Raw genomic sequence first — 23699 nt, forward strand, 5'->3', positions numbered from 1 at the left:
CTGTCGCACACGAGGCGCCACAAGCGAAAACTCCAGAAATAGACGTGCGGGGATGTTAAGCATTTTCAAGGTGAGAGGTTACACCCGCGGTTACCCCAACCCTGTCATTACTGTCAGGTGCATCAGTGCTGTTCCAGAAGAAGATGAGAGCGTGGGAGGGGAAGGAGAGAAACAGGTCTGTGATTTGAATACTTAAGAGTGGACAAACTAAATTACATTTCTTGTGCGATCCAACTTATTTGCATATATAAAAGCTTAATTTCTTACTGTTCTCATCATGTGGAGCACTACTCATAGCTTGAAGCTCAATCAGAAGTAGAGCGTATTGTTCCTGACATGTATTCTTTAGTTGAGTCTGAAACTGTCATAGCTTCACAAACACTTAAGGTTGTTTTTGTGATATTAGAAGAAAACGAAAAATCCACCCATTTGAAATACCAAAATAGTTTATTCAAAAAAACATTCTTCTCCGAACAATAAAAAAGACATCCATGACTGAAAAGATGTCATGTCAAACATATAGCACAGCTGCATTGCGGAAGCTGAAGGACATGCAGACAAACAGAATTTAATTTATGAAAATAGCGTTTTGAAATAAATGGGCTGTTTTCTATTCTTATTTTAGACTCGGTGTACCCACACTGACAGCCCAAGGTAATCTGATGTTAATAATCCAGTTGGGTTGATAAGCTGATGGTGCACTTTTCTTTCCCTCTATAATGACCAACACACACAACCGCTTGTCGTATTACTTCAGCCACTCAGCCATGAAAAAACAAAGAGCCGCTCTTGAAAGGGGGCTTCAATTACACATCCACACTACGGAATACACCAAGAACATTACAGGGACAACTTGCTTGAAATGCAAATATAAATGGAGTGACACAACGCACAAAAATCAACGGCGGGACGAAACTGCAAAAGACAGAAGATTAGCTGGAGGGTGCAAAATGCGAAATGTTTAAAATAGCTGCTCCGGTTTTTCACTCGATCAGTTTGGTTCGTCGATCGGTCGGCGACAGTACGGGCAGCAGTTGTGCTGCAGCACCAGGAGTTCGTAATCCTCGCTGTGAAACATCTGCGAGAAAATAAAATGAGTGGACATTAGACACTTAAAAACATGTGAGATCTCTACAGACGACAAGCACACGGAGTGGAAATAAAAAAAAAAAAGAAATATATATAAATATAGAGAGTTTCAGCAGCAGCCTGTTGTCTAAACTCAGTGCGTCATCGCTGCTTTACCTTGAAGCAGGTGGGGCACATGGTGATGCTCACGTCAGGCAGCAGGGAGCGGAAGTATTCCCATTTGAGCGGCCGGGGCCAGCGTTTGATCAGGACGTCCCTCCTGCTCATGGAGCGCAGCACCGAGCGGCTCACCTTGACGGGGACAAAGTTCGAACCCCCCTGCTGCTCGGACACACAGACGAACACATCCACATTCTATTATGGACTCCGTCCTCTTCACCCTCTCCAGCTGCTCGGCGCAGTTGGCAGAATATTAATCACCTCATCTAAATTGTCCCTTTCTTCTTACCTCAAAGCTCATTTTGGCTGTGAACGGATCTTCATCCGCATCGTCGAACCCGTCGTTCAGCTTCAGGGACTGTGACTCTACACATGTTTCAACGGAAACACATTACCCGACCGAACATGGACGCGTTTGACAAATTTCAGTGCATCTTGTTTTGTCATGAACGTGTTTTCTGGTACAAACAGGAACGGTATTTTTGAAAGAGGAAAAGCCCTTCTGTAAGTATCCTTGTACGACTATTCTGAGAGGCAAAGTGTTCAAAATCAGTTGTGCCTGTCATTCACGTCGCGGCTCTGGAAGAACAGAGCAGACCTTGGTGCCCTTGAGTGTCTGCTGGCTAATGCAGGTTAATCCCTGCAGTCGGGCTGTGGCTGTGGCTCTCGGAGGGTTAGTGTCATTAAGATGAGACAGGAGAGCCTCACTAACCCTATTAGCTCAAGAGCTAAGATGACTTAGTTCTGACAGCTTACCCACAAGCGCAGAATCAAGGCCAATGCAGACTAAACAGCTTCTTAGAGCTGTCAGAAGGCGGAGGAGAGCCATGTGCTTCTTTGAAGACATGTGCGGCGTTGAAGCAAGAATAGAAACTCCCGGGACGACGGGCAGAGCCGAGACTTAATAATTCATGTGAATAATCTGTTACTCTGGGTGTGTGTAGGTGGTGGGCAGTCACACGCTCCGTGTGATCAAAGGGATACCTCCGCCGTCCAAATGTTGCGACTGCGCTTCCTTCTGGTCTCTGTCGGGAACCTCCAGGTCGATGAGGGAGAGCGCCTCCTCGTCGCCGATGCCCTCCTCCAGGTAGAACTGGACCAGGGGCAGCACCTCTGCACACCGTCACACGCATTCCTGTCAGACGTGATGAATGCCGCGCGCGGCGGTGGCGCACGCGCGTGTGTGTGTGGGTGCCACTGACCGTACGACGACGCCGAGTAGATGAAAGGCTGCCGGCAGTTGATGCAGACGCTGCCCAGGCTGTTCAGCAGCGGGTTGTTGGTGGAGCAGCGGTAGCACATCATGCTCTCAATCAGGTCCTGCGGGAGACGCGCCAGGCTCGGTCAGTCCGTGAACATACTCATGAAACAAACCAAAAAATGTGCAAAATCGAGAGATGTATTCTGTTGAGCTTTTGAAATACAGAATCAGAAAAGAAGAAGAAAAAAAAACCTAATTCCACACATCACTACTAGTAATCATACTTGTTTGAAATTTTCATAAAAATATGAGGGGAAAAAAATAACAAATTTGATTTTTATTATTTTTCCATCCAAAATTGATAGTTTCCTGATCCAGACAGCAGATTGCCTGTTATCCAGCGGTGCTGCTGCTGGGAGCATGACTTGGCTTATGGTATTATATTGTGGATGGAAAATAGCTGGATAAGAATCAAACAACTGATTGTTTGTTTCTGGGAACGTTTGAAGTTCAGTGTTGATGTTGGGTTTCAGTTCCTATCATTCAAATAAGAATACAACAATGTGTCAGAACCTTTTTCAATTATAAATATTTAAATATCTGATTTGTTTTCCAAAATTTCTAAAATGTATGATCTACAGGGATGAATTAAAATATAACTCTGAATTAGAAACCATCATAACACCAGATTCTTGCCAAAACACAGTCTGAATTTTCTGGAATTGTTTGGCCAGAGATCGCTCGGTGTGGTTGTGGTTCAGAACTCTTGCCTCACAGAGAAAATCTGGAACCTGTGCGGTTTGTATGTTTTCCATTGTGCCTGTGTGGATTTTTCTCTGGGTTCTCCGGTTTCCTCTCACAGTCCAAAAACCCACATCTGAAGTTAACTGATGACTGTGGAATTGCCTATAGGAGTGAACGTGAATGTGTGTGATTATCTGTGTGTGTTTGCCCATTGATGGGCTGGCATCTTGCCCAGTCTGTACCCCGTCTTTGTCTCCAGTCAGCTGGGATCAGGCGCCAGCCAGTACAACATCGGGATATAAAGGATGGATGGTTATACGACTGGAACTTTGAAAATTACTTGCACAATTATCAAATCAGTATCTACAGATTTTCCATGCACTCTCTGTTGCAAATTCACACCTGAGGGCAATTTAGAATAAACAAACAGTCTCAAACATACATTTTTTGAGCTATTCCGTGTAAATCACTGCAACATCACTAAGTCCTCGTGCCACAGAGTCAACCAGCAGGTTAAATACTCACCTCACTGTCATGGAAGGGCTTGGACCGGATTGTGAGGCTGCCCAGCTCGATGCACTCCTGGAAGCGTGAGGGAATGTGCAGCTCCTGGAGCTTCTCGTAGCAATACCGAGCCAGCTTGAACGCACCCAGCTTTCGACTCTGCTTGGCCAACGCGTACAGCGTGTTTCTGACGGTCGGGTCAAGGAAAGCTAATTGAGAGAATCTGCACAGGAATATCGATTTCCTGATATTTTGTTTAATATACTGTCTGAAAAAAATTGCACTTGTATGCATTTATAAATGCTGGTGCACGAAGATACATTCACTGGCTGCTGGTAATAAACAGAACAACTGTGCTAAGCCGGCGTTGCTGGCCGGATGCCTTGAAAGTAATACCTTGGTTAGTTTGTGTGTGGGCTTTTTTGTTTGTGAGTTGAGGAAATAGTTGCTTATTTGTATTTATGTAGAGTTGGATTGTTAGGAGAGCAGCTATGAGAGAGGCAATCACAGGTCAATGAGCTGCAGCTGCAAAAGCTCCACTCTGGCTCTTCTCCATCACCTAAACCTCCGCGCTGTTTCCCTCCTTTCCTCTCCACTCCACCGACTCTCCAGCTCCTCCTACACACCCAATTCTGCTTCATGGCTGGAACTTTTCATAAATACACGTCCTCCTGTTGTGTCACTTTTCTAGTGCAGTCTTTTTGATGCATTTCTGGAATATGCTTTCAACTCTTAAACGCAAAGCGAAGCCGGTAAATCAAAGTGAAGAGTGGTTCGAATTTTAGCGTTCGGCCACAGAGGATCCCAGCTGCTCGCGCTCACTTCCTGCTGAGTCCTTCCTCAAAGCAGCCTCCGCTGTGGGCGACTGCATGGTCCTGGGGGGTGCAGGGTGTTGGTGAAGCAGGCCCAGAGTTCAGCAGTCAAAGCGATCGTTCAGGCGGGCCTCTAGCTGGCATCGACTCCTCCTCTCTATCACTTCTCATTGTCTTTCTCTCAGTTGCGGCGGGGGTTCTGCAGCCGCACCAAAACATCCGTTTTCTCATTTCTGTCCCTTACCCACCGCTTTATTTTCACTGCTGCTACCAGTCTCGATTTTACAGTAGTGTGTCTGTTGCTGGGAGTTTTCGAGAGGCCAAGGACGTATAATCTTAGGCTTTAAAGTATAATTGCCTGACATTTTCTGACATGCTGGGTCTCTTCTTTCCAAAAATATTAGGATACACTTTAGAAATGCCTGGTGGTATGTCCTTGGTGAGGTTGTTCAGGAGAAACCTGCAGATGTTGAAGAGCGTCTCCGGCATGTGGGAGCTGAAGGGCTCATCCTGAAGAAAAATTTAAGAAGAAAAAAAATGAGAGATGGAAATTGAGGGGATTATAAAGAGTAATATCAGATAACAATTCTAAATGCTCCATTTCTCCTACCTCCCTTCTTAATTTCTTTTCATCTTTTAACCTGGTCTAATAGCAGCTTAACTCCTCGCAGAGCCTCAGTCCTCCTCACAAAGGGGAACGGAAAAAGGAATTTTCCGAGGCAATCGCTAACAGCACTCTATCCCTGAAGTTGATAGTTCAAATCTATAGTGCCTGTCTCGGAGGGTTAAAGTGAGATATAAAGGCTTCCTGCTCTGGACTGGATCACGGCGATGCCTCGCTGCAGCAGGGGTGTGACCGCTGCAAAGTAAAGCGCTGAAAAAACAAACAAGAGGAACACTGACACAGCCCAGGTCACTCGCATAGTTCTCACAAGAAGGAATAGCCTATTTGTAAGTAGGTTAGAGCTGAGGGTTTGACGTGCGCCATTGACGAAGTAGTTATCTTGTTCAATTAGGCAGCTGGTTACCATGGTAATAGGGGTCAGAAAGGTTCCCGGACTCTGATAAATGGTAATGGTGGTTTCTTCAAGCTGATCTCTCCCTTTCAATGAATTGAAAGCCAAATTGAATCCCGACCGCTCCCTCTAATGTCCACGTTACTTAGCGCCCTCTGTGCATATATTCAATTCACTTTAAAGCTAATTCATGCAGATTTAATTTTGCAAAGTCATTCTCATTAAATTCGCAGCAATTTTAAGTACAAAGGTCGTTGCACGAGAAATGAGAAAAGCAGTGAACTGTCAGGAAAAATGTATTTTTTTAAAAAACAAAACAAATAAAAATACTGTTTGTATTGAAAGAGAAAGGCGATGACAGAGTTGGTACTGTGTCCAGGAATAAGCTATTTCGCCCTGACAGCCAATCAAATGGCTGCCTCATCAATTCCCAGGCCTCCTCGGAGTTCTGTCTGGTGTAGCCGCACAAGATTAGGGCTGACAAAGGCTCATGTTCTCACCGTGTAACGCTGAATGGAGCGATAGACATGGTAGAGCTCAGCCAGATGCTGGAAACGCTCAAACTTTTTAAGCATTTCATCCTTCTGCTCTTCACTTTCTAGTTCGGAAAAACAGAGATGCAGCAAAAAGGGGGATAAACACGAACACAGCAACCTATACACCGCAGTATGAACTGTGTTTAGATACAATGAAGAAACACCCCACCTCTGGCAATGTCCAGACACTGCATAGACAGCATCCAGTAGTAGTACCCCGCGTCGTTGAACCTGTTCTCCACCACGGCATTGTGGGTAAGCTGCTCCAGGACTTTCACAGCTTCATTCTGAAGACCAGCTTTGTGAAAAGCTGAAGGGTTGCAGGACAAAAACAGAGTTTGATTTGTTTTGATGAAAAGGCTACCTTCAAATGCATATGTTTGGGAGGAAACTGGAACTCCAAGAGAAAACTCACACTTCTACAGCATGTTTTGTTTCTGTCTACAGTAATCAGATCAATAAAGTTTATATCCTAAAACCTATTAGAGGACCACCACAGGCCCGTGAAGAGCATCAACGGCTGTTGAAACTTTTCTTCTCCTTTTGTTGAAAGCTAGTTTTGACCGGCGAACACGCTTCCTGGGTTCATCCATTTGAATAACCATCTGATTTATGGATTCAATTCATTTCTGTTAATCCGTGGTGGGAACAAATGAGCTTCATCCGAGGCTCCCAAAATCTGTAACGCCCCAATTTATCTGAGTGAGGCCATATTAACGCCTCCGAAATTGTTATTGATAAGTAAAAAAGTAACAGTGAAGTGAACAGGAGAAAAACTAGAACAATCATTGCTAAGACAATACTAATTCCCCGCTTGACTAAAACATACACAATCAGCAAAATGCACGACCATGAGCAGCACGATGTACAATCAGGCCTGTTCAGTCATGTCGTCTGTGTCGAGACAGGCGGAGGAAGATTATGTAGAAGAGGAAATATGCCTGCTGAGATCATAATTATAAATCTATGAGCTGATTATAACTATGGTTACAGTTGGTAATCATCATCAGAGCCGCTTGTAGTACTGGTGATTAGAGGCATGCATGCATGTCATTCAGTTAACAGGCAGCTCTGCGCTGTCCTGCTTTGCTCCAGCAAAGAGGATCGTGCTTCACTGTGGGTACAGAGAATCCTGAGGTAGAAATGTGACCAGAGCTTGTTTGAGCTTCGTCACGTCCACGTGTGAATACTGGCTCTTATTGTGCACTTTAGCGTTCAGTAAAATAATGATGAAATCATACATTCTAGGAGAGAATATGATTGCATAGAGTAAATACAACCATCAACCACAGCATCATGACCACCAACATGGATGTAGGTGGAATATATTAAGCAGAAAGTGAACATTTTGTCCTCAGATTTGATGTCAGGAGGAGGAAAATGTGTCTATTTGAGCAAATTTGACAAGGGGACAGTTTGTGAAGGCCGTACAAGCGGCTCAGTGAATCCACGAAAGTACAGCTCTTTGTGTGCCGTTCCCAATCTGCAGCGATCAGGATCTCTCAGACGTAGGCCCGGGAAGGAAAGGGCTGAACTGACACGAGGGTCAGAGAAGAGCCAGGCTCGTTGATGACTGAAGTCCGATGGAGGCTCCATTCAGCAGCATGCTGGTGCCAGATACCACAGCACCGCTGGGTCAGGACTGTTTTCTCTGGTGGTCTTAATGTTCTGGGTTACAGTTTCAATAAAGTCTACTCACCTTTCTGCGCCTCCTCAAAGCGATCGTTTTCAGCCAGCCACTGAGCATAAGGCACAAAGACGTCGTTTTTGAACTGGGGGTGCTTCTCCACCAGGGAGAAGGCCTGAGAACATCAGCATAGAGAAAACAGACGAGACTTTTTAGTCCATCAAACAGAATCTGGTCCCTCGGGTTGTAATGCATCAGGTACGATGATGAACTGCCCCGGGTGATTAAAGTTCAACTGCAGCTGATTAGGGTGCTACGAGCTGCTACATATTTCAGAGCAACACGTTGATCCAATCACAATATTTCTACAACATTATTAATTTGTTGAGAAGAAAGAACATGGAAGAGCTAAGTTGATTTCATGCTCAGTTAGAAATACAACTTCAGCTTTTATGCAGCTTGGATGACAGGGAATAAAGAGCTGCTGTGGCCCCCTACGGACACATATTTGCCTGTCAAAGTGACTAATTAGGCTAAATGTCCTGTGGCAAAATCTGGGCCAAGAAACACACTCCAGTCATACCATACAGTAAAAGAGAGAAGTGTGTGTGTCCCAGGCCTGTGGGTCTAAAGTCCTCCAAAGCACTACATTGTTTTAGAGAGGTGCAGCAGTGAATAGCGTCCATATGGCCCGCGCTGTAACTCAGCCCATGCTGCTGTCTTGGTGTCCGCCTCCCCCAGTGAGACACATAAAGCAGTTCGCTCAACCTCGGCCTCCCTCCTCTTTCTTCTTTTCTTCTCTCTCTCGGAGGATTAAATAAATATTCCAAGAACACTTCCTCAGACGCTACAGCGCAGCCATGTGATCGTGATTTGATGTTCTGTTTTTGGCTCTACTTTTGCAGCATGCAAATCGCGGCGTGCATCTCTGTAACGCCTTTAACTCGATTATAGACTGCAGATGGATTAAAAGAAATGCAATATTTTCTTCATGTCTGAGAAGCGTGATCCATCCTGATGGAGGATTGATTGGAAGCAGAATGGAGCTTTAAGCCGATACTCTTTGGGTGCAGTAGAGTGTTTTGAGCTTCTCGCTGCCTAATCATCATGTGGGCATGGATACAGAGAAATCCAAAGCTGGATGATTAGCTCTGGAGTGTGTGCGGTTTCAGCTTGTCAATGTATAGGGAAATTAGGCACACAGTATTCTTTGCATTCGACTACTACAACAAATTTGGTGGGCTATTTTGGAGTTCTTTGGAAAAAGTGAACCAGACACGGTAATGGAGTAGTTTATCTTGTGGTTTTTTTGTGGACCGCGGCAGTTTTTAAATATAGCCTGGCATGATTCACTTTATATTTATGTGATTGTCTCAGGGCTTTCTATATATAAGTCGTGATGAGCAGAGCAGGTGTGTATAAATGTGTCCGACCTCCTCCCAGTGCCGGGTTTCTACGTGCAGGTGCACCAGAGCCTTCAAGTCCCCCATCTTGGAATAGGTCTCCGAGGCATAGCCGTGGTGCTTCAGCCTCTTGAAGTGGAGAGCGCACTTTGCCAGCGGTTCGCGTTCGGCTTTGTCCAATTTTCGGGCGATGTCGATCAGCCTGTGAGCGAGAGAAGACGGGAATGAGCACACGGAGAGGGCAAGGGAAGAAATAGAAAAAAAAAAAATTCCTCAAACAAGCTGGGTGTCTGCTGCATCACACTCTGCTCGTGACCCCAGAAAGAATGTGAATCAGTCAGGGTCACGGGCTGAATCTGATTCAGGTTAAATAGCTCTGACTGCGTACGAGTACAGTGTGAGTTACACCGACACACAGGTAGCACCACAGGGGGCTGACACCGAGCAGACAGAGGGTCAGGTGGTGTCAGCAGGGAGTTCAGACATGACCACAGAATGTGAGTTTGCCTGGTTTTCAACAAAGCCGATATCTTCACTGGACTTAAGTATCAGTATTAGAGATATGTTCTTATCCGTTACAGATTTTCCTTAACAGGTTTAGGCTTTGAAAATGCTTATTGTATGCAACACTTGAGCTAGATTTTTGCATGTCTTGCATATATTACAGCCACAACAGACTTATGCTACATTCTGCCACCTGTTTCACTGGAGTGTAATGCATCAAACGTGTCAAACAGACTGCATTTTTTTTTTACACAAAACTTAATGAAAGGAAAGCTTTCAGCACAATGCATAAATAGGAAAGCAATGGAAGGCAGTCTTTGTGTTTCATACAAAACCAGAAGCAGCAGACAAGTATGCTCCGCACAGACGTTTATAGGATCATCACATCACTGCTAAATGTGGATTAAAGGAATTATCATTTTAGAAAGTACCAGCAGAAGTAGACAAATCACCTGCAATCCATTACACTCATACAGTCTATGACAGGAGGGTCCAAACGTTTTTCCATTGAGGGTGGGGCCACTATCTAAAGATGAATTTTCTGCAGACACTTGCTTTCTTGAGCTTCTTCGGTTCTGCCGTTATATAAAGATACCTTGTTCAAGGCAGTGTTAAAACTGAGAATTACATTACAAATGTAAGTTTCATATGCTGTTAATATTCTTGAATTTACAGGGAAATTAAATATGGATCACGGGTCAAAGTTTACCTGAAGGTAACTCTGCTAAACTGTTAGGTTTTCTCTATAAAAGTGGCCACAAATGACTGTTGTACTTGGTATATTGCATGTGTTGTACTTGCACACAGCGCCATGTAAATGAAGCTGAAGACCAGTATTAAGTAGTATCTTGATGTAGTGAGTAATTGAAAAGGGATACTACTGGTTGTTGATCAGCTATGAAGTACAAGCTCTAAGTAAAATAGGTAGCTTGTTCTAGAAAATGAGTGACACCTACATGTCCGCCCAGCCGTGTTCGCCTATGATGTCTATAGCTTTGAGATGTTCTCCTGCTGACAGATACATCTCCGCTGCCGCCCGCGGCTCCTTGCTGCTCTTAGCCCAATCTGCCTGCTTGGTCATCAGGATCCGGGAGCTCTTCGGGTCTGTTGCCCCAACAAACTCCTGCAAAGCAGCAGAACCGGTTAGAAATGCAGCGGTCCGGCATTACGTCTCATTGAGGCTGACAGATTTACGTCGACGTGACAATAACAAAAGGCAATCTCAACGAGTAAGATGAGAAGTCCAGTTCAGGCAAACTGAACCGCATGGGTCAGGTCTGAGACAGCAGGAAGAGAGTCACACACACACCAGGCTCCCAAAAGGTCTTTCCCTCCAGTGTCCGTCCTACCTAAAACAAACAGCCTGTGGGACCAGATGGCCACACAGCCGCATAAATATACAGCAGCCACATCAAACACACATATAATCTGATACGCGCACACACACAAATATACATCGGTGAGTCATGGCTGTGTCATCCGCTCCCACAAAGTGAATATAACGCCGATGATCAAAAGTTTCCCCCCATGTATAAACATAATAAAGCATGACTTTGTCGAGGCTCCAGCTGACCCCGTCATCAAAGTGTTGGTGGAAGGGCAGACACCCACTTCATTTCTCCCCACTCGTGCCCCATTTCCAACTACAACTTTGAATGTAAGTTACACTGGAGTTGTGCGAGGTATGTGAGCAGACGTGCGCCATCTGTGTACTGATCAGATGATGTATGTGGAGATTCCAGTGATATATGAGGAGATGAGAGACAGACGGGATGGGGGGGGGGGCGTCTGAACGCAGCGCAGGGCCCCAACTTGGCATAACTGCACACGGTGAAGGAAAACACATGTTCCGAACTCCTAAAACATGCAATACTTTGCGAAGCGCTTTGTCTGTATTGACGATAATGCGTGTCGCGTGCGCCTGCGTTTTTGTCGATCGTCTTTATCACCTTGGCGTAATCAAACATGCGCAGGTCAGTGTACATGCTGAGGGCTCGGGATTCGTGGCCGGTGCGTTTGTAGAGCTTGGCTGCCTCGTGGAATTTCCCCTGGTAGGCATAGACGTCTGCCAGGAACAGCTCATTGTCGTTCTCGCCCCGCTTCTTCCTCTCCTGCAAGATCAGTCAACACAAACAAGGACATGTGTGCAGGGATAAACAGCCGCGCACATTTCGACACTGATACACAACAGTTTTGCATGCACACACATTCACTCCAGAAACGGGGGAGGCTGGCTTGACGCAGCGAGTCGGGTTGTTAAAACTCAAACCACAATACTTTACAACCAATCCAAACGAGATAAAACAATAAAACTTTTTTATTAAACCTAATGAACATTTCTTTTCCATATTCACTCCTTTAAAAAAGCTTATTTTCAAACATGGACATTAGCCAGTGCAAAAACAAGCAGAAACAGACAGTTTCAGACAGGCTGGTCGCTGTCCAGCAAACACCCTGTCAAAGATAAAAGATAGTGCTTCGCTGTGTTTAAATGTTTCCGTCATGTGTGGACCGAGCCTGACACGGTCAGTCGGGACATGTGCGCCTCCCTTATTAAATCATTAGAAGTTTAGCCAAGAAATAAAATGTTCACAGTTAAATATATGACAACAATAACAGCCGTGCTTTGGCTCTTCGGTTATGTCGGCCTTTGCGGTTGCCAGAATTGAAATCAGCAAGCAAAAAAATGTGAAATTTGGATTCACACACAATACAGAAGGGGTTTTCCATGTTTGAGGAGTAAATATTACCTCAATGCTGTTGATGAGTTCCAAGTAACGCAGGTCTCGTATTCTAATAAAGGCCTGAAAGAGGAAGACGAAAAATAAGATTTAGACAAGATTTCACTGTTTTTATTTGCATTATAGGATTCTTAGAATCCACCCATCTTTTATAACACTTTATCTAATTCAGGGTTGTGGGGCTGGAGCCCATCCCAGCTGGTTATAGGTGCAGCCAGGACAGTTCGCCAGTCCATCACACACAGACAGTCCCACACACTCACATTCACACTACAGCCAATTTAGAATCATCAATTAGCCTCAATTATCAAGGACACTGCGCCATTGTCCATTTGGTTGTTGACAACTAATTTGCGGTGAGTGGTTTCCAGGTAATAAATCGAAAAGTGACGCAACCAAACAACAACCTTTTTGCAAATGTTACTAAAACTAGTTAATTATGTAAGATGACGGCCGTCGTGTTATAAAGAATGAGATGTGACAGGCCTTCTTTGCTGTGTCAAAGTCGAGTCCTTCCAGGGCTTCTGTGGCCAAATCCCTCCAGTCGCTGTCTGTCACACCCAGACAGGCGATCTGGTAAGCCTCCTTAAACATCTTCCTCTCCAGGTACTGGTACATGGGCGCTGACTGTTCAAGGCAACAACAATACAGGAAAACCATTATAGCTTCACAATGTGCATTCCTATCTTTGTAGCAGCTACCATTTATATAATGAAGCATTTTTCTATTACGATAGTCATCTCTACCTCCAGACAAGGACAGACTGGGTTCACGTTACCCACCTGAGGCACCTCGACTGCAGACATGGAGTAGGCATGAAGGCAGAATATCTTGGAGCCATTGTAACCGACCATAAAGCCCTGCATCTTCTGCTGGTGTACGGGAAAGTTGCTGGCTTTAATGTTAAGGTAGCCGTTCCCGGAGAAGCACAGCATGTCCTCGCACTGGGTGTTCCAGGCCACGCTGTTGGCATTAGGCTCCTACGGAGAAGCCAGAAGAAGGTACAGGAATAATAAGGTCTGGAGGTGACTGTTGAACGCAGGCCAGCCGGTCGTTGAAGTGAATACATTCCTGTGCGCAGTGCAAATAATTAAACCCACATGCATGTTTCTGTTTATCTCCACTCCGCTGCGCCACTGAAAAGCATTTCAAAATTCAGCGAGCTTATGCTCCTGCATCCTAACCTTTCCGCTGCCCACTGACCTGAAAGAGCAGCTCTTTACTGTTAATGTCATAGACCAGGAGAGTGTTGTGCTCGTCCACCACAGCCAGTTTATTGCGGGAGGCACTCATGTCCAGGCAGCGCACCGATGTTGACAGCTTGAGCAGCGTGATGGGAAATGGGTTGTCAACAAAGATCTTCAGGATCTGCATGAAAAAAATTAAAACCAGCAGAACAAAGTTAGAGTAAGGAGGCAGTAGTGACGCTGCCTCATTCCTGGAAACTGCAGTAATGGCTGCAAATATAAGGTCATTTTTCCCTCAAGTTAAATAAAACTGTGAAACTATCATATGCTTTAAATTTACACTGGATTGACATTGTTTTGTTGTATTGTTTTGTTGAATTTTATAGTGATATTTTGATCATTTGAAATGCATCTGTATCTTACAACACTTAGTCCCATTTGAGCACAAAATAAACTTTCCAGCCTTTCCTCTGGGCCATGAGTGCGTCTGCCATTTCTAAAGGTCACCTAATGTGGTCTGCTTTTTCCAGAAATACTCACCGCTCCGTTCTTTAACCCCACCAGCAGACCCTCTCTGCCCGGCGGGCCACCAATCACTTTGATGTAGCGAATTAGAGATTCCATCACCCATTCTTTCTCCCTGACGCTGGTGAAGGACAGACACTGGAGCCTCTTCTCCTGCACAAGAGCAATGAGTGAAAGCTGAAACCACAATTCTGCGTAACTCATGAAAGACAGAGTGGTTCATTATGGAGAAATACTTTTCCTTTTTTTTAACCATCCCACAGTTTCATTTTAAATGGTATAAAAGGTGGATTAAACATAATTTCGACACTTTTGTGATTTGAAAAAGACGTACGATCACAGCCCATTTACATTGCCCAAAAAGTCGTCTGAGGCATGAAACATGAGTTTGCCCAATAGAGAGATCTGAAGCACCTCTGTCACACACGGGCAGATTTAAAAGGATATAACCTCAGTGTTATGGCTGCTCCTCCTCCCTACCAGCCTCTGTCAAACACACACAGACGAGAGGCAGGGAGGAACCCCAAGAGACACTCACTGGTTCAGCAGACTGTGGCCTTCCCCTTTATTTAACTGTCTTAATGTATCTAGTGTGAAGAGGGCTGGGGGGGGGGGAAACACAGGGCCTGCAGAGCATATGCACAGCTGGAGCTTTCTGCAAGTAAGGCAGAAACATCTGGGGAAGCAAAAACTCCATTTCTGTGCAGCTGATGCTTGTAAGTAAATTACTAATCATCGATCTGCCCTGCATTCACATTATTGGTGGTGTTCAAATGTCAAGTGTACAGTAATGTAATTTTTAAAAAGCATGTTTTTATGAGTACTTTACTCAACAACGTCTGAAGATGCTCCCTGCGAAGCAGCTCAAAATAATGTAGTTATTCTCATTGTAATAGAAATGAATGTCTTCCGACCTGGCAGAGAATGATATGCTGGGAGCAAACCACCAGCAGGTTGCACTCAAACTTCCTGCTGATCTTCTCCTTGATGCGGTAGTGCATGTCCGCTGAGTCGTCCGAGTAGAGCTCGTAGATGAGGATCTTCTCAGGTAGCTGGATGGCGAGACGGTTTCGATAGATGGCAATCTTCTTCACCAGCTCACGACACTTGATCCTCACTACAAAAACAGAGGGGGATGAGAAAGAGACATGCAGGTAGACTGAGGAAAGTTTCATTCAGTATGTTTTTCTCTGAACATTTTTGATTATCATGAAATGACTTCAAATAAAATTGAGATCATAGAGCTCTCGCCCTCTCCTGAACCAAATTGTGACGGTTTCTCTCTCTAGTGACGTAAAAGTTGGATGTAACACAATGTGATAGGTTAGACTGAGACCACATATGTATGTAGTTTAGGCCCACATATGCAAGTGGTCTGGATCCGATTTGAAAAAAAAAAAAAAATTCTAATTTGTGTTGTAAAAGAATTCAGTTATGAGTCACACATGGCCTCATAAAAATCAGAATTCAGATACTTTTGTCTGCAGTGTGTCACATTCAACCTGTTATTTGGAGAAGCGGAACAATATCTCTAAATCATAAACTCCGGCAAAAAAACCTTTTTGTTCGGTGATGAGGTGCTGCACGATCACATCAGTCATGCTGTCTCTGTAAGCATAGCGATCCTTGTAGAGGCCGTGAACCGTGCTGAAGATGAGTTGGTAGCAGGCGATGGTCCCATCCTGGCAGCCCAGCACCTAGATAGGAGACAACAATGTAGCAGTACATCCTATTAACACCTCTAAGAAAAGACTGTGAGAGTGGGAAAATGTCCCCGTTGTTAAAGCATCTACACCTCAGAACCGAGAGAATCTGCCAGCAACCAATTGTCTGCTGTGCGCCTCGTCACTTTTAGTTAAATATAGTGAAATGAAGAGCTGTAAATGTGTGACTGTAAATCAAATATTTTGTGTGGTTAAAGAAGGGCCGTGTTGTCACATCGAGACAGCGCACTGAAAGCAGACGGGCATTCTGAATGATAGGTGTGGGTCGAAGCTTTTACTGCTCTGCTTTAAAATATTGCACCGGTCTCGCGTTGTGACACGTTCTATAATTCAAAAGGTTTCCAGGCAAATGGCCCTGCAAGCTGCGGACCCACCACAAAGTTGGAGTCGGGCTTCACCCGGCACGTCCACACCCAGGCATTCTGCTCCCCGATGGTTCCCAACCGCACGCCATCTTTTGTGTAGAGCGACGCCTGTTTATCGGAGCCTCCCATGACGATGTACTCGCCCTTGGAGAAATAGCTGATGCAGCACGGGTCATAGGTGAGAGTCCTGTCTTTTCCAATCTGGGGGAAGACAAAGAGAAACATGGAAATTAAAACGAGAATAAAACAAGTATTTCTTGTCTGTCCTGCCCAGGGGCCCGAGCCAACGCTTCCCACTGTCTGGGCTGACACACTTCAAAGTGCTCGGAACATTCAACCGTCCCTTTGAGTGTTTGATGAAAAGACAGACAAAGAAGAGTTTTCTCCAACTTAAATAGCCTCTATTGTATCAGTGTTCAAAGTCCATTTGAGCAGCATCATATCAGGTCACCCAATTCTCCACATCTGTTTCTCGTCACCCCGGATAAAAGCTTCTCTGACAATTCAGAGCTTTTTTTTTTTTTCTTTCTTTTTTTCTTTCAATGTGAACAATTCCTGGTGTTGTAATCAAAACAGAATGTTCATTTTAACAGATAAATTGGCCGATGACAATATACGAGCCTCGGGCATAACGGCAGCGTAATGAACAGTGCATATTTATCTATAATTACGGCGGTGCCCACAGGGAATTTAGGAGGAAGGAGGGATACTGAGGGTACCATTAAAGCATAGTGGGATCACTTCCAGTGTACTGTTATGGTTTCAATAGAGCCTGACAGCCTGATTACAACAGGAAACACAGATCTTAAACTCAGTAAAGTGTTTCCAATTTTATATATTTCAAACAAACACTATGCTGTTTTGCCACGGTGTGTTGTAGCACATACAGTGGCTTGATAGTGTTTCAAGATTCAATAAGTCCTCTTGTTTTCCCCAGAGAAGAAAACTGATAGTGAAAGGAGTTGCAATAACAACACTCAGTATATAGATCTTGTAAAATCATCATGGTGTCTGTGCTTAGAAACAGCTTGCAGTGCTTTAAGGTTGTTTTTGTTTTATGTTTTTTTTTTCATCACAGACTTGATATTCACCTGTTTTCCACTGAGCTGATAGAAGGAGAGCTTCTGGCCCCAGTCTGCCACAGCCAGGATGTCATTGTGCTCATCCCTGTGAAAATACAACAAGATGACTTCAGGCGAAAGAACTCATCACAACGGTCTGGGCTGACGGGGATCTGGCTTGAAGTGCTGATGACGGGAAAAAGCAGAGTAGCCAGGCTTTAACAAGGACAACATAATAAGCTATTTTCTCCCTGCTAATGATGCAAAGCTTTACAGTGATTTTATCCTGACTCGTTTAAACTGTGCATCAAACCTCTCATGACGAGGGGAATTTACCCAAGACTTCAGTGACGAATAAAACTCTGAGTCTCTTGCAGTGCAGGAACCTCTGGTCCCTTCTTGACCTCAAGCTGTGACCTCAAGGTGATTATACGAAGCAGCCTCAACGTAAAAGTACCGTCCCTCGGCCGCGCCACCTTTACCCTGTTTCCTACAGCTTCCATCAGTCTGCTTCTTTTCACCTCCTCACACAGCCTGGTCAGTGATTCACTACTCCTCCATTTGGCTGCAGGGGGATTCAGAGAGCAGAGAGAACCGCTCCGAGGCATCATGATGCTGTCCCTCTCAGTCACAGTTGAACCACTCGCTGGTTCGCCACTGCCACCTGCTGGCCACCCACTATTACTCAACACTAAAATGCAAATTTTTCATCCTTGGTCACATTGACAGACAGCACAAAATTGAATGTGACAGTGTGAAGCATTAAAAGCAATCTGTTGGTTCAGATAGGATCTATTCTACATTTCGCACCATTATGCTACAGTAATTACAAGTTACTAACTTAGATGGATTCCAGGCTATGGACCAGATAGGGGAGGAGGAGCCTCCTGGACGCTCTATTTTGACCTTCTCCTCTCCGTTCTTGTTCCGTATGCTCACCACCCCATTCATCATGCCAAGGGCAAGGTATTGCCCGTCGTTTGTCCACCTGCGAGCGAAAACAAGAGTACAGCAACAATGCATCGCATGTATTTCTGCTGCTGTGTCAAAAGGTTAAAGCTGAAGACTTTGCTTACCCACAGCATGTTATTTTACTGCTCACTTTGTGCTTATTCACAGATTTTTGCTCTGGAGACCACAGACCTAAAGATATGAAGAGTTCAGTCATGTTCACTGCTCCAAATTGCTCCTCCAGAAATATACACAGTGTTAAGTAGGTTTCAAAATGTACAATTTCACTCTTGATTTACTCACCAAAGTCACCAGAAGAGCAGGAGGCAAGTTGGTGAGTGACAGGGTTGTAGGCAACACACTGGATAGAGTCATTGTGACTACAGATACACAAATTCAAAGAAAAATGGATGCATGATGACAGAACAGAGATACTATTATCTGTGTAATATGAGAGCAACACTCACGTATATTTCAAAATTCCCTCCAACTTAGAAGTCCAGATGATGATGCTTTTGTCTGCTGACCCCGAGGCAAACCTTTTACCTAAAGAATAAGGCATTATTATGTGAAAAAAAAAATAATAATAATAATCAGTGCAGGAAGTGTGGCATGCAAATGGAAGATATGTCAAGCATACCATCTTTAGCATAGGCCACACAGTATACAATGTCTTTGTGTCCTTTTAAAGGATGAATAATCGCTCCATCTGCTGCATCATATACCTGCAACAAAAGAAATGCAAGAGTTTCAATAGTGGTGCCAGTAATAATATCAATAATGATATTAGGATGTTTGACTTAAGGTAACAGTGAGGTTTTACCAACACACGAAGCCCTGCAGCAATTATGATTTGGCTTCCATCTGGTTTGAAGGCAATGTCGTACACACTGCAAAAAAATGTTGGCAATGCATCAAACTGTGCTTTTTACACACAATGGACAAGAAGTTCATGGATGGAACTGGATGCTGTGGTCTGAACTTCCTGCCACCATCACATCTGTAGTGAGTGGATTTATGTCTGTTTGCTTGTTTCTCTTTGTCTTATCTGTTTCTCTCTTTCAGCATTCTAACCCAACAGAAACTCTGACTCTGGTTCTGAAAAGGTTTCTTTCTTTGTCCTTCCATGTTTTTATCTTGTAATGTTTTTAACTGCTGTCAAGTACTTTGCTTTACCTTTATCTGAATGGAAGGGGGGCTGTACAGGTAAAGCTGAATTGAAATTAATTGAATTAAGTCAACTTTATTTTCAGTATGCTAGAATACAAAAAAGTAGTCATAAAATCAAACAGCATATGAGCATATGAAATACTTTAAGTGTTTTTGATCTCTAGGCGATTGAATAAAAAAAAAATCAACTGTCCAGTAATGTAGAGATTTCCGAACTAAAAAAAATATATATATAAAGCTACAAGCAAATGTTCATTGTAATGCAAGGGTCCACACAAGACAAAATCAGAGTCATAAGGTCCTGCAACTCCAATGTCTTTTTTCCAAAGATAAATTAACTGTTTGTGGAATTTTCACCATGAAAAATGATAGAAAGTATAGACTTCTGTGGGCTTGGAGTGCATTTTATGACTATAATTGTTGGAATTTAATAAAGCCAAAAAAGCAGCTGATGGATTTATCCGATATAGATGAACGAAGAAAAGAGTCGGAGAATTGTGAACAAATTGATATCTCAAGATCCGCTGAGATGACTTTGTTTTCGAAGCTTGCAGCCGGAATATCTCAGATGAAATGTTTCATGATTGATCCAACTAGATAAATAATTACATGAGTCCTGATACCATTTGATGAATAAACAGCTTTACTCAATTGAAATTCTCCTTAGTACGGGACAACTTCATTAAAAATAAAAACGAGCTGACACAAACTAAATTGTTAAACTATATGATTAATATCTTTAACGATCTGATTTTAGTTGATCTTTTTAAAGCAGATATGTTTTTTTTCATTGCACATACCAAAATCTACCGAACGCTAGCTAGCTTAACATCCCGTTAGCTCTGATCGAAAATTAGGAAATATCACAGACACACTGCGTTCATTAAAAAGCCCGTAGTCTGCACAATATCTTGAATGCACGTTGTAAAAACCCGCTTCACTGTCTTCGCCATTAATTCGGGCTAACTGTGACTGCTGCGATGCTAACGCTACTCAGCTAGCTAACACTAGTTTACATAGCAACCACCGTTGCTAACCACCCAGCATCCGGACAAGATTAGTGGTTTAATTGTAATAATCACATTTCTTACCATTGGTCTCGAATCGTCTCTTTCCATGCAAGTACCGCTCTCATTTCCAGTTCCAAATGGAAATCCGAGCTGCAGTATTTTTATGTGAATCAACAGGTTGTTTCTCCTCTCTTCATACCAGAGGCTGTTGTCAGGAGGAGTCCGCACTGCGCATGCGCGGAGTTGCATGCCACTTCCTCCTTTGTTGTTTGTAACATGCTTGATGTCAGTGGAGTGTTTACGCAGCAAAATAACAGAGATCCGCACACCAAAATCAGCACCAGAATGTCTGCCATGTAAGTAAAGCCTATTGTGCTGCTTCAAGTGTTCTGCTTTGTCACTGTTGCTTGCTTTAAAATATAATGATAGATAAATGACGGTGTGATTTTGCTCTTTTCGTAATTCCCTCAGCTAAATTTTGGCGATCGCATCAGGGATGACTCCAGAAGTGCTTTCAATATTCCAGGTGGTGTGGCAGCATTGAAAGATGTCAGCTATCTGTGACACATCTGAAGATGTTCCCCACGTTATTAGTAGAGACTTGAGCTGAAGGTACAGGGACATGGATGATCTGAGCTCCACGTCTGCGATGCCAGCTGGCTGGATCAAAGAAGTGAAGCAGCGCAAAGCCGGGAAAACTGCAGGAAAACTGGATGTGTACATTATAAGGTGAGTTGTAAAACCTTGATAACGACTTAGATGAGCAGGAATGCAGTTCGAAAAGATTTTAATTCATGTATTGTGTGTGATCTTAAGTCCTCAGGGGCAGAAGTTTCGATCAAGGCCATCCCTGCAAGCCTTTCTCCTGAAGAATGGGGAAGATAATGTGGACATATCTCTCTTTGATTTCACCACACCCAAAGATCATGTTATTACCTCTTCACAAACTCTGTCTTCCAAACTAAAGGAGAGGAAACAGATGAAAGAAATGCTGGGTACACCCTCACAAAAATCTGAAAGCACCATTTCTCCCTCCAGAAAAGATTCTAAACAAAAGAAAGAGAAAACTGCAGAAGATACCGATCATAAGGAAGCAGACTTTGTACCGGAGAAAGTCACACATTCACTAGAAGCTTGTGAAGAGAGAACTGATGAGACTGAGAAGTGTTGCTTGCAAGCTGTGCCCTCAGGAATAGAGTGTGATGTGAATCTGCAGAAAACTCCTCAAAGCATGGAGCTGCTGCGTGAAAAGTTACTCCGATTGGCTCCTTCCAGTGATAAACAAAACACTTTGATCGTTCACAAGGATGTGCAGGCAGACTCACAGCCTTCAGTCCCGGCTCTGAATGTTGAACCTGCCACTGACAGTGAGAACGAAGGTGAGGAGGAGCTCGTTCAGCCTGTTTCTCACAGCAAAGGTGAGAATAAATCTAATTCTGAACCTGGGGCTGACGCTGACAGTAATCTGGATGTGGAAGACGAGGCGGTGTCACCTGACATGAACGGTGGGAGTAACTCTCCAGTGCAGGATTCCCAGAATAGTAAGTACGAGCTGAAGTGTTTGACAGATTTAAGTTGAAAGGGAAATAATTTAAAATTTGAACTATGCCTCTGTTATACATTGGGATGGTGGCGTTAAGCCACTTTAATACCAGGTTTCTCAGAGCTTTGCCACTTTACTGTTAATCTGAAGGCAAAAGGCTCCCTGAGCTCAGTGAAAGTCAGATTTGAAAGGTTGTGGATTTTATGGATAATTAAAACCTCTACTTTTATGCACATGCACATAAATATTTCATTTAACAGTGTTTTATACCTATCTAAAACATCATTTGAAAAATATAATGGAGGACTATTTATTATTATGTACATCATTGATTCAGTGATACTGGTTTTATTTTTTAAGATTTGCTTATTGTCAATCACTGACATTTTTTTTAGAAATTTCTATTCTTTCTGTTGTCTTGGCTGTCTGTCTAGAGACCAAGAGCTCCAAAATCAAACGAAATATTAGCCCCTATTTCAGCCGGAAGCCCCTCAGAGATGGTAATGTCTGAATACTTCTTTTGATACATTTCTGTTTGGGACACACCGCCATACAATCAAAAGATTTATGAAACTTTAGAGTTGTTTTTTTTTCCTGTCCAAACTCAGAACCAAGTCCACCCAAGAGGAAGGCCTTTAAAAAGTGGACGCCCCCCCGATCGCCTTTCAACCTTGTGCAGGAAACCCTTTTCCATGACCCGTGGAAGCTCCTGGTGGCCACCATATTTCTGAACAAGACGAGCGGTAACATCCTCCACATGTTCCCTCATTTCATGAGTGCTTCATCAAAACCTTACACTTCACTACTGTTCTTTGAACACAGGTAAGATGGCGATCCCAGTGCTGTGGCAGTTCTTTGAGCATTACCCGTCTGCAGAGGTGACCCGAGAGGCCGACTGGAAGCCCATTTCTGAGCTCCTAAAGCCACTCGGACTTTATGAGCTCAGAGCCAAAACAATCATCCGCTTCTCAGGTGAATGCGGTTTTCTGTCAATAGTTTAAATTCTTCCCTCCTGCTTTTACTTCCCATAATAGCACATGGGAAGTCGACCCATCAAGACCCATCATGGACTCAAACATTATTGTTCATTCACTTCACTCACAGTAGTTGTATTTTTATGGCCGATTGACGAGTGAGGCAGGATCAATTGCTAAAGGAATCTGCAAAATCCCGTTTGTCTTTCACAGATGAATATCTGTCTAAAGTGTGGCACTACCCGATTGAGCTGCACGGCATCGGGAAGTACGGCAACGACTCGTACAGGATCTTCTGCGTCAACGAGTGGAGAGAGGTGATGGTCATCCCACAACGTTTTTACATTTTACGTATTAGACTTGTAATCATACCTAATGCGAAATCTGATTTTTTTTTTTTGCTGATATGTGCCTGCGACAGGTGACCCCTTCTGATCACATGTTGAACAAGTATCACGCCTGGCTGTGGGAGAACCACGAGGCTCTGGGAATCTGAACCCCAGGAGGATGAAGCTCGGACTTTCTCAGATCTTTCTCTGTCATATCACGTATTAACAACAGTTATGTTTCAATAACACCTGCACTATCATCAGCATAAAAAGTTTTACTTCGTTTTAAAACCATGCTTAATAGCTTTTGTTGAAAAAGTTTTACTCTGCTTCGCTATAAATGAATAAAATGTTTTAAATGGTTTAAAGTTGAACTGATTCCCTCTGATTGGGTTTCTTGACTCATTGCTTTACACAGAGATGAGACCCAGAAGTGATCATCTTTCTGTGTCTGGCTGGTCCACTGTCACAGGCTAATAATCTTTCTTTATGAGTGCGCTGATGCATGGTACGCAGCAGCTTTC

The 23699-nt window shown here is 43.7% G+C and overlaps 2 protein-coding genes across 4 annotated transcripts; one reads left to right on the top strand and one right to left on the bottom strand.

Moving 5' to 3' along the window:
• Positions 1–449: 449 nt before the first annotated feature.
• On the bottom strand, positions 450–20545 carry ift122 (intraflagellar transport 122 homolog (Chlamydomonas)). Its single transcript, XM_030118701.1, has 29 exons — positions 20411–20545; positions 18973–19039; positions 18790–18874; positions 18617–18695; positions 18453–18529; positions 18275–18341; positions 18040–18186; positions 17229–17304; positions 16147–16338; positions 15607–15745; positions 14963–15165; positions 14064–14201; positions 13540–13704; positions 13119–13316; positions 12823–12963; positions 12346–12399; positions 11545–11706; positions 10552–10718; positions 9122–9293; positions 7761–7863; positions 6231–6371; positions 6026–6123; positions 4919–5019; positions 3719–3884; positions 2451–2568; positions 2233–2361; positions 1538–1614; positions 1246–1410; positions 450–1078 (listed from the first exon to the last, which is right to left on the bottom strand). Exons 1-29 carry the CDS (start codon positions 20452–20454, stop codon positions 992–994), a joined length of 3558 nt encoding a protein of 1185 aa, XP_029974561.1. The 5' UTR covers positions 20455–20545; the 3' UTR covers positions 450–991.
• A 33-nt stretch (positions 20546–20578) lies between these two features.
• Positions 20579–23557, top strand: mbd4 (methyl-CpG binding domain protein 4). Of its 3 annotated transcripts, none has more exons than XM_030118702.1 (8): positions 20579–20685; positions 20801–21058; positions 21146–21870; positions 22268–22372; positions 22481–22615; positions 22695–22844; positions 23060–23163; positions 23268–23557. In XM_030118702.1, the coding sequence occupies exons 2-8, from the start codon at positions 20952–20954 to the stop codon at positions 23340–23342; spliced, it is 1401 nt and encodes a 466-aa protein (XP_029974562.1). In that variant the 5' UTR covers positions 20579–20685; positions 20801–20951; the 3' UTR covers positions 23343–23557. The 3 variants fall into 3 exon arrangements, with proteins under 3 accessions (XP_029974562.1, XP_029974564.1, XP_029974563.1); XM_030118704.1 differs by having other exon boundaries at positions 22307–22372; positions 23268–23556; XM_030118703.1 differs by having other exon boundaries at positions 20584–20685; positions 20856–21058.
• Positions 23558–23699: the final 142 nt, after the last annotated feature.

Source organism: Salarias fasciatus, chromosome 20, assembly GCF_902148845.1.
Source record: "Salarias fasciatus chromosome 20, fSalaFa1.1, whole genome shotgun sequence".
NCBI lineage: Eukaryota > Metazoa > Chordata > Actinopteri > Blenniiformes > Blenniidae > Salarias > Salarias fasciatus.